The following is a 9,454-nucleotide window of genomic DNA, read 5'->3' as shown; positions in this document are numbered from 1 at the left end:
ATTGCACACCCTCAACCCCGACCACAAGTCCCAAAAGACCACAAGCAGGCCCACTGGGATAGCCCCATAATGGAAAAGACTGTCACAGCAATGATTGACAACGCTGATGCTGAAAACAAAGCCCGCCTCCTAGCGGTAACAGAACCCCATGCCGGGGATTTTTTATTTGCTGTGCCCAATGCAGCCCTGGGAACTCGCCTCAGTCATGACGCTCTCCGCATTGGAGTTGCCCTTCGTCTTGCCGCCCCCATCCTCACCGAACATAGGTGCATCTGCGGAACTGCATGGCAGACCAATATGGTCGTCATGGTCTGGTATGTCGTAAATCACAGGGTAAAATTGCAAGACATGAAGAAGTCAACGACATCATCAAGAGGAGCCTCGCCACAGCCCGCTGCCCGGCACAAAGAGAACCACACTTATCCAGACCTAACGACCCTCAGAAGCGCCCTGATGGGGTCACCTTGCTACCTTTTAAGGATGGTAAGCAAGTGGTATGGGACTACACGTGCGCTGCCACACTGGCCAGTACCTACCACCACTACAGCACACGTGAAAGCGGTGGTGCTGCTTCTTTCAGGGAATCGCAGAAAATTATTAAATACAGAGGTCTAGCACACTGCTACAGCTTTGTTCCGATCGGCTCGGAGACCCTCGGTTCGTGGGGAAAATGTGCATTGAAGTTCCTGAAGGAATTGGGGGACAAATTGATCAGCGCTACAAAAGACCAGAGAGCAAAAAGTTTCTTGTTCCAGCGCCTCAGTGTTGCGATTCAGAGGGGAAATGCCTGTTGCGTCTTGGGCACTAGTCCAACTTCAGAGGAATTCGAAGAAGTGTTTGACTTGCAACAATGATCGAACCCGTCTGTGACATTCATCAATGTTTCCCATTGTTGTGTTTTTCAAGAGATCCATAACCTTTAAGCACCTTTTTGCATTATTATTTTTGTATCAACCCATGTATATCTTGTAACCATCAAATGCATAATAAAGCACAAAAAATAAAAAAGGAAGGGGGTGGTAGGAGAAAAGCACACAGAAACTGTATTGGAGGGGATCTAAATATTCCCTCTAATGCGTTATGCGTGGTTTCCTCCGAGGCTATGGGTCCCACTTCTTCCAGCTAGAGGTGGTACTCCCTTCCTATATATATATATATATATATAAAAAAAGAAAAAAAAAAAAAAAAATATATATATATATATATATATATATATATATATATATATATATATATATATATATATATATATATATATATATATATATATATATATATATATATAATTCCTGAAACCCGTTAAACTGCTTGCCTCTATAATAAAAGAGGGTAACCCATACCACTTATCCACAACTCCATTTCCAATTCAGAACTTTCTAATATTCCTCCAAGGTTAAATTCTAATTTAATTTTGTGTATATTGTCCTGACGTTCCTGATGGTGGCATCTGCTTTGTTTCGTTGGTAACAATCATTGCTCTACCCAATGAATTAAAAATAAAATTACCAATAATGTAATTTTTAGTATGGAATTAACATTTTTAATTATATTCATTGAATCCATTGCCAATTATCTCTATACCTCTAACATATATTTCAACGTCTTAGATAAGAACTCTCCATTACTGACAGCAAAGATAAAAATCCTGTACAGGGTAAATTGTTGAGATTTATTATTGTTATTCCAACAAGTGAAGGCAAATAGTTCTTAATGCACTCAATAACGTCAACATAGGACTTGTTCACAAACAATCTAATTTTACATGCAGTTGAATGCACCTAGCATTCTTCTACATGATACAAGAATGTATGATGGTGAAATTCATTGCTTGTGGATTATATACTAACAATTTAATTGCTTTGTTTGGGCCCCTGGCAGGTACTTTTTTATTTATGTGCTCTACCCAGATTTTGCAAGCACAAGCCTATTGATCAGACTCGCAGTTTTTGTTCAATCCTGATTCCATGAATGACAAACCATCATGTGAGCTAATGATAGAGCTCCCTAAGATGAGCTCGCAGCTAGCTTTTGATCTACACTCTACAATCTTTCATAAAATAAGGTAGCAGCATACTAAGCTTGTTGAAAAAGACACTTTTTCTTGGCTAGGTGAGCCTCAGGTGATGAAAGGAAGCTATTGACACAGTCTGAGGCAACATAACTTCGTACTGAATCTCTGTTCTTCATTTATGAACAGGAAGCATTATGAAATCCTTTAGACATTAATCTATAAACTATCTCCCTCCGCGGTAACACTAATGTCTAATTATGTTGGTAATGTTGGCTAAACCACACAATAGAAAGTGTAGAGTCGACGACGTTTCGGTCCGTCTTTGACCATTATGATGTCGATCAAAGACCATTATCACATTCGACTTGATAATGGTCCAGCACTGAGCGAAACGTCGTCGTCTCTTCACTTTCTAGTGTGTGGTTTGGCTCTCGTTAACAAGGAAGACTTACAGACAAATTTAGCTACAGACGGCTTCCGGCAAGATCATATTTGTGATGTGTACAGCCTTGAAAGAGAGAGCGGATTCTTAGTGGCAATATGTAATGCTTACATGAAATGTTGCGAGAGAGTGGGACTTTAAGGTCTTGGTGGAGTGAGAAAAGCTGGGGGTGGGACAAGATGTGGGTAGGTTGAGGTATGGTGTGGGAGGAGTGAGGTTAAATGTGGGTGGGTTAAGGTAAAGTGTGGGTGGGGTACTGCAAGATGTGGGTGGGGTGAAGTTATATTATGTTTAATGAATGTGAATGACCTTGAGATACCACTGAAATAAAAGCTCTTGCCACAATGTGTATCAAGGAAGTCTTGATGGTTGACTCAGTAAATTACTCACTTACCGCGCAGTTTACTGAAGTGGAAAACACGCACTAATAACAGCGAGCTTGTAGAAATCTTGTAGCAGTACTTATTAACTTTATTGTGTCTAGTAAGATGACTTTTATGTAATTGTTTTAACCTATTTCAACACAAGTTAAGCTTCCTTAATTTATAAATGATTCAGTATAACTTATTGTAAAGAAAGATTCAATCCACTCTAAATATCATCTTTATTGCCTCAGTTCTATTGTGTCAATTTTTTTTAATCTTTTCACAATGAATAGTTTTATACATAGTGTACCACGAGCATCATTGTAGCTTATCACTAGTAAGCCTCCATAAGGTCGTTCTGATCGTGTTCTCTGGTTTCTCGCGTTTAAGGTCTACCTCACTACATGATTGCGCTCATCCTTGCCACAGCTCTGAGTGCATCCAAGGATTTTATAAGCGAAACACAAAGCGTTACTCTTCATGATTCCATCCCTTGCATCACGAAAATATTTCTATCCGCCTCTTTCCATCTCCGCTCTGAACTATTGCTGATGTTGTATATTAATCAACTCATTATTTATCACTGATATTTTCGGAAAATAAGAATATGAGGTGCAAGGTAGCAAATAAGTTTACAAGTGAACATACTAAAAAAAAGTCACAATGGAAAATAACTGAATCAGATTTCTAAATCAAATTGAGTGTAACTGAGAGCACGAGCGATGAGAGGAGATGGAGAATGGCCGGGAGAGGAAGCGTGACAGAGAGGGAGCATGGCTGAGAGAGACAGCATTGCCGGGAGAGGGAACCAACCCGTTTTCGCACTTTCTTACAGTCAATATTGACTTATTAAATACGTGCATATGTGACATACTAAACATACTAGTTTACCTTGGAAAACTTCACAGAAAACACCGACCTTGCCTAACCTTCTTAGTATGTTAAGATAAGCATCTTATTGCTTCGTAATTACAATTATTACTTAACCTATACCTATAATAGGTTAAGTAATAATTGCAATTACGAAGCAACAAGATGTTTATCTTAACATACTAAGAAGGTTAGGTATGGTCGGTGTTTTCTATGAAGCTTTTCAAGGTACACTAGTATATTAAGTATGTCACATATGCACGTATTTAATAAGTCAATATTGACTATACGAAAGTGTGATAACGGGTTGAGGGAACATATGGTAGGGAGAGGCAACATGGCGGCGATATGAAATAGAAAAATGCTTCAGGCATGTGGAGGAATGGGAGCGTGTCAGAGAGAGAGGGAGATTATTAGTAGTGTAAACGGGGCCTATTGGGTGCTAGTTTGATTGTTTCGACATCACCTCGTAGGTCCACTAAAACTTTCCGTGAATAACGTCGACCATACCTCGTAGGCCTACTAAAATACTCGATTAATGATGTCAACAGGACCTCGTAGCCCACTAAAAATATTCCGTGAATGACGTCGAAGCACCTCGTAGGCGTACTAAAATATTTCGTGAATGACATCGAATCACCTCTAGGCCCAAAAATATTCGTGAATGACGTCGACAGCACCCGGTAGGCCTTAAATTTTATGTGAATAACATTGAGAACCACTCGTAGGCCCGTTAAAATATTCCATGAATGACGTCATCAGCAAATCACTATATTTTTTGTGAATAACGCCGACAGCACCCTATTAGCCCACTAAAATATTCCGTGAATGACGTCGACAACACCTTGTAGGCCCACTAAAATATTTCGTGAATGACATCAACATCACCTCTTAGGCCTACCAAAATATTTTGTGAATGATGTCATCAGCAGCTCGAAGACGTATTAAAATATTCCGTGAATGACGTCGACAGCACCCCGTAGGTCTGTTAAATATTCTGTGAATGACGTCCAGAGCTACTCGTTGGCCCGCTAAAATATTACACGAATGATGTCGACAGCACCTCACTATATTCTCTGGTGAAAAACGTCGACAGCACCCTATAGGCCCACTGAAATATTCCGTGAATGACGTCGACAGCACCCCACAGGCCTGCTAAATATTCCGCGAATAACGTCGACATCACTTCGTATTCCAATAAAATATTTCGTGAATGACGTCGACATCACCTCGTAGGTGCACTAAAATATTCCGTGAATGGCGTCGATAGCACCCTGTAGGCTCACTAAAATACTGCAAAACAAAATGGACTGCTGATTTAATACAGACCCAATAAAAATACAACCATCTGCAAAAAACAAACTTTGTATACAAATTTAAATGCCACAATGAAGGATGTCATCCCGATCTAATATTGGCATGACCACCACAAAGCTTCCGAGAAGAATGACCTGCCGTCAACAAGCTGGAGCCCCTGGAAACCATATTACGAAAACTCTCTTTTGGCTTCCTTACTCCACTCCACCTCCACTTCTACTTACCAACACTCACTGTTGGCTTCCTTACCAACATTCCATGTTGGCTTACATATCAATATTCCCTGTTGACTTTCTTACCAACACACCTTTTTTAGCTTCCTTATAGCACTCCCCCCAGTTGGCTTCCTTACTAAAACTCAACCCGTTGGCTTCCTAATCAGCACTCCCTTTTGGCTTCCTAATCAGCACTCCCTTTTGGCTTCCTTTTCAACACTCCCCTGTAGGCTTCCTTACCAACACAATTCCGGTTGGCTTCTTTACCAACACGCCCTGTAGTTTCCTTACTAACATTCCCTGCATGCTACCTTACCAAAACTTCCCCCTTTAGGCTTCCTTACCAACAATCTCCCAATTGACCCTATCAACACTCAATCTGTTAGCTTCTTTACCAAACTCCCTGTTGACTTCTTTACCAACACCTTTTTTATTATTAACATCTTTATTGACAAAATTTAATTATAGTTTTGCCTAATCTGAAGATTTCAATTAAGCCTTATTAAATTAAGGATAATGCTGGTATTCACTGTCATACAGGACAGAGGGTCATACACAAGACAATAGGTCTAAATTGTATGCTGAAGCAGATATATAATATCATGATTACAGTCATTGTTTTAATGTATGAATATGTAAAATCAACTTTCTATTGTGCACTGCCACACAAGGCAGAGATGGGTTTATAAGAGATGCATCCTAAAAAATTAAATAAAATTGTTCTTCATTCTTAAAATACCCAATCAAATTTTGAATAAATTGTTACGATGTCGTCCAGTAAACCAGATTAAATGAAATAGTAACACAGTTGGTGGTACAATAGGCCAGGAGGTCTAAAATCGTTTACGGCTTCACATACAATAATATTGTGTTCTAATGAATGTATTAAAGGTTTGTCACTGAGTTTAGAATCTGAATATTCTGGTAGTGGCTCAGCCTGACTAACCTGCCAGATATGCCTATAGATAAGGCGAATTCGCGTAATGACTACATCAAATTGCCTGGTCCGGTTACTGTGCTGACCATACAAATACCTATTATTACAAAAGTTGCCATATCTTTTAATACTGCAGCTTTCAAGTCACTGGGCATTTCTTAGTTCTTATAAATCTTAATTAATTTCTTTAATTTGTATGTTTCTAATAATTGCATTAGATAATCCAAAGTCATAATCAGTTTTTTTTTTCTGCAAGCGTCATTAGCCAGTTGATATACAAAGTTATGTTTTCCAACTCCTACATGGGATGGGATCCACACCAATTTTATACAATAGTTATTATCATCGGCAAAAATTACATTACATTTAATATTACAAGCTACTTCAGACATAAATTGTGATGGGTTATTTAAGGACTGCAGAAAACTTTTAGAATCACAGAATATCACTCCACCACCATTGAGCTTAATGTAGTCAGTGGCCAGATAAATACCCAATAGCTCAGTCCGTGTCGTGCTTGACCAGTTGTCCAATCTCTGTGTACTAGAGATGATCATTTCATTCCCATTATATATTACACATGCACAAACTGTTCTACCAGTGCCTAATTGCACAGAGCCATTATTAAAGGCATAGGATTCAGTTGATTTGAGATTTTGAAGAAGACTGTCAATAGCTTTTAATGTTATACATCTCATATTTTCAGTGTTATACATATTTTTGATATTGATGTGGATATAATGAAAAGACCTGAACATCTTTCCAAGGGGAATATAGTGAACATTTTTATCAGGATTAAGAGGCACATCCAGTTTCATAAGAATAATGGCACATCCACTGAGCCACACACAGTAACGAGTTTTTTTGCGGCGGATTCAGGGAAGTCAAAATTGTTTAGAATGGATCTGAATTTAATATGAATGGAGCAGGAGGGACCATTATTTTTAAAGTTTAATAAATAAAAAATAAACAGGAATTAACAAAAAATTATTTTAGCTTTCTTTGTAAATCTCATTAAAGTGTATTCCCAAATTCGCCAGAATATCTAGAATATACTATAAACTACTTACAACGTCTAGCACTAGTTGGTCTGGCGTTATGTTTAAGGCATTTAAACCGCAGATAGGTTATTAAAACTCCAACATGAGATTACCTGACAACCACTAAACATATTTCAGTCGTGAGCATACTCAAGGACCAAGGTCAAATATTCGTGCACATATTGAATATTGTGAGACGCCTTTTGGTGTATATGTAATACTTGCTATGATTAACACGAAATTGTAAAAGGTGCATTCTCTTAACGAGAAGTAAAACATATTCATATATTTAATATTTGACATTTAACATGGGAATTTTAATTATTAACTTAAAAGAAAACCTTATATTAAAATAAGGATTTTATTATATATTTAATTATTTAATATAATAAAGAAATAAGAAACAATAATAATTTTATATTTCTCAGTGGAACGTCATTATAACCTCGAGTTACAATTCAAGGACTCAGGACTCTCCCGTATAAAAGCCCCGGCATCACTGCTGCAAGACACACTCACTCAGCTGTGGCCACAGCTAACCAACGTTCAGTCATGAAGCTCTTGGTAAGTTGCACTAACAATCGGACTCTCTAATATTGGTTTATATTTATTATAATGCATTATATTTAATATCAAGGAAAGTGGTGGTATTTTTAAAGAATATTTCGTATACGAGAACTGCAATACAGTACTTTACTGCAAAATATTATATGACTATATGTGTAATTTTTCATATTTAGGTGTTTGTGATCCTGGCGGCAGCCGCTTGCGCTTCTGTGATTGAGAAGCGAGATGCGGAGCCCAGTTACGTGACGAGCAATTACGGTAGTGCTTACCCAGCATACAGTAACCGTTACCACAATGGAAAGAGGTCTGCCGAGCCAGAGCCTGAACCGTCATACCCAATTTACTCTTACGACTCACGACTTGGTTATGGCCGCCATTACAACAAGAGGTCTGCCGAACCAAAGCCTGAACCATCGTATCCTGTCTACTACGCTCCTCGTCACGTTTATATCCGCCATTTCTACAAGAGATCTGCCGAACCAGAGCCTGAACCGTCGTATCCTGTCTACTACGCTCCCCGTCACGGTTATGGCCCCCATTTCTACAAGAGGTCTGCAGATCCTGAACCATCCTACTCAGTCTTCTCTAATTACGGTTACCGGCCACTCAACGCTTATAGCCACCACTTTTACTAGACTTCTGCTAATCCAAATGACACCATCTATACCTACATTTAGGCCTACGAGAAACCAAACATCTCAACAATAATTATTCAGAATATGAGGCCTTCACTACAAACAATTGCAAAGATCCCATTCATCGCCAGGATTACTAACACTATGATATCCATGAGCTGAATTATAAATTTAATTATACAACAAGATCAGTGTTGCTTGACGATTGTTATGTTCTACAACAAAGAAATATATCTATATAATGATTTTAAGTCTATTATTAATTATCATTTGTATCATTAATATCGAAGTGGTAATATGATGCTAATGCGATTCAGTGTGTTACTGGTTTGTTGACATTGGTTAGGATGCTTAATATTATAAATAGTTATAATTGATTTATTTATAATTAATAACAATAGTTTAATAATTAATCATAGCGTCATTGGGAACTGCTGCCGTGGAATTGCCGTCCGACATTTTCATGATCTGCTAAGGTGTAATGGTTAGTGTACTGGCTAGCTTCCTGGTTAGCCTGAGTTCAATTCTCACTTAGAAGAAAGTTTTTGTGTTATATATAACTTGAAGTTCATGTATATGTGTGATAAAATATGGGCTCGAGTTTTCCCCTAGCGAATATAATTGAGTTGGGAGTACGTATGTCTGATCTGTCACCAGTAGCTAGTGTCATTGGGAGCTGTTGTCGGGGAATTGCACAAGCAGTTCTTTTATTGATCTGTTTAGGAATTTGACTACAGATTCTCTGCATAGCAGAGAAGCTGAAGTCCATCAACTAATTTAGTTTACACACACACACACGCGCACGCGCGCGCGCACACACACACACACACACACACACACACACACACACACACACACACACACACATACATACACAACACACACACACACACACACACACACACACACACACACACACACACACACACACACACACACACACACACACACACACACACACACACACACACATACACACACACACACGCACACACACACACACACATGCAAAAATTGTGACGATGCAAAAATTATGAGGAGGATTGAAACATAGG

General features: G+C 38.6%; 1 protein-coding gene across 1 annotated transcript; it reads left to right on the top strand.

The window, feature by feature from the left end:
- Nucleotides 1–7,624: 7,624 nt before the first annotated feature.
- LOC138352525 (adhesive plaque matrix protein-like) lies at nucleotides 7,625–8,591 on the top strand. Its single transcript, XM_069305021.1, has 2 exons — nucleotides 7,625–7,761; nucleotides 7,938–8,591. The coding sequence occupies exons 1-2, from the start codon at nucleotides 7,750–7,752 to the stop codon at nucleotides 8,397–8,399; spliced, it is 474 nt and encodes a 157-aa protein (XP_069161122.1). The 5' UTR covers nucleotides 7,625–7,749; the 3' UTR covers nucleotides 8,400–8,591.
- Nucleotides 8,592–9,454: the final 863 nt, after the last annotated feature.

This window comes from Procambarus clarkii, chromosome 54, assembly GCF_040958095.1.
Source record: "Procambarus clarkii isolate CNS0578487 chromosome 54, FALCON_Pclarkii_2.0, whole genome shotgun sequence".
Classification (NCBI taxonomy): Eukaryota; Metazoa; Arthropoda; class Malacostraca; order Decapoda; family Cambaridae; genus Procambarus; species Procambarus clarkii.
Note: the sequence above shows the minus strand (reverse complement) of the source record. Positions and strands in the feature narration are given on the sequence as shown.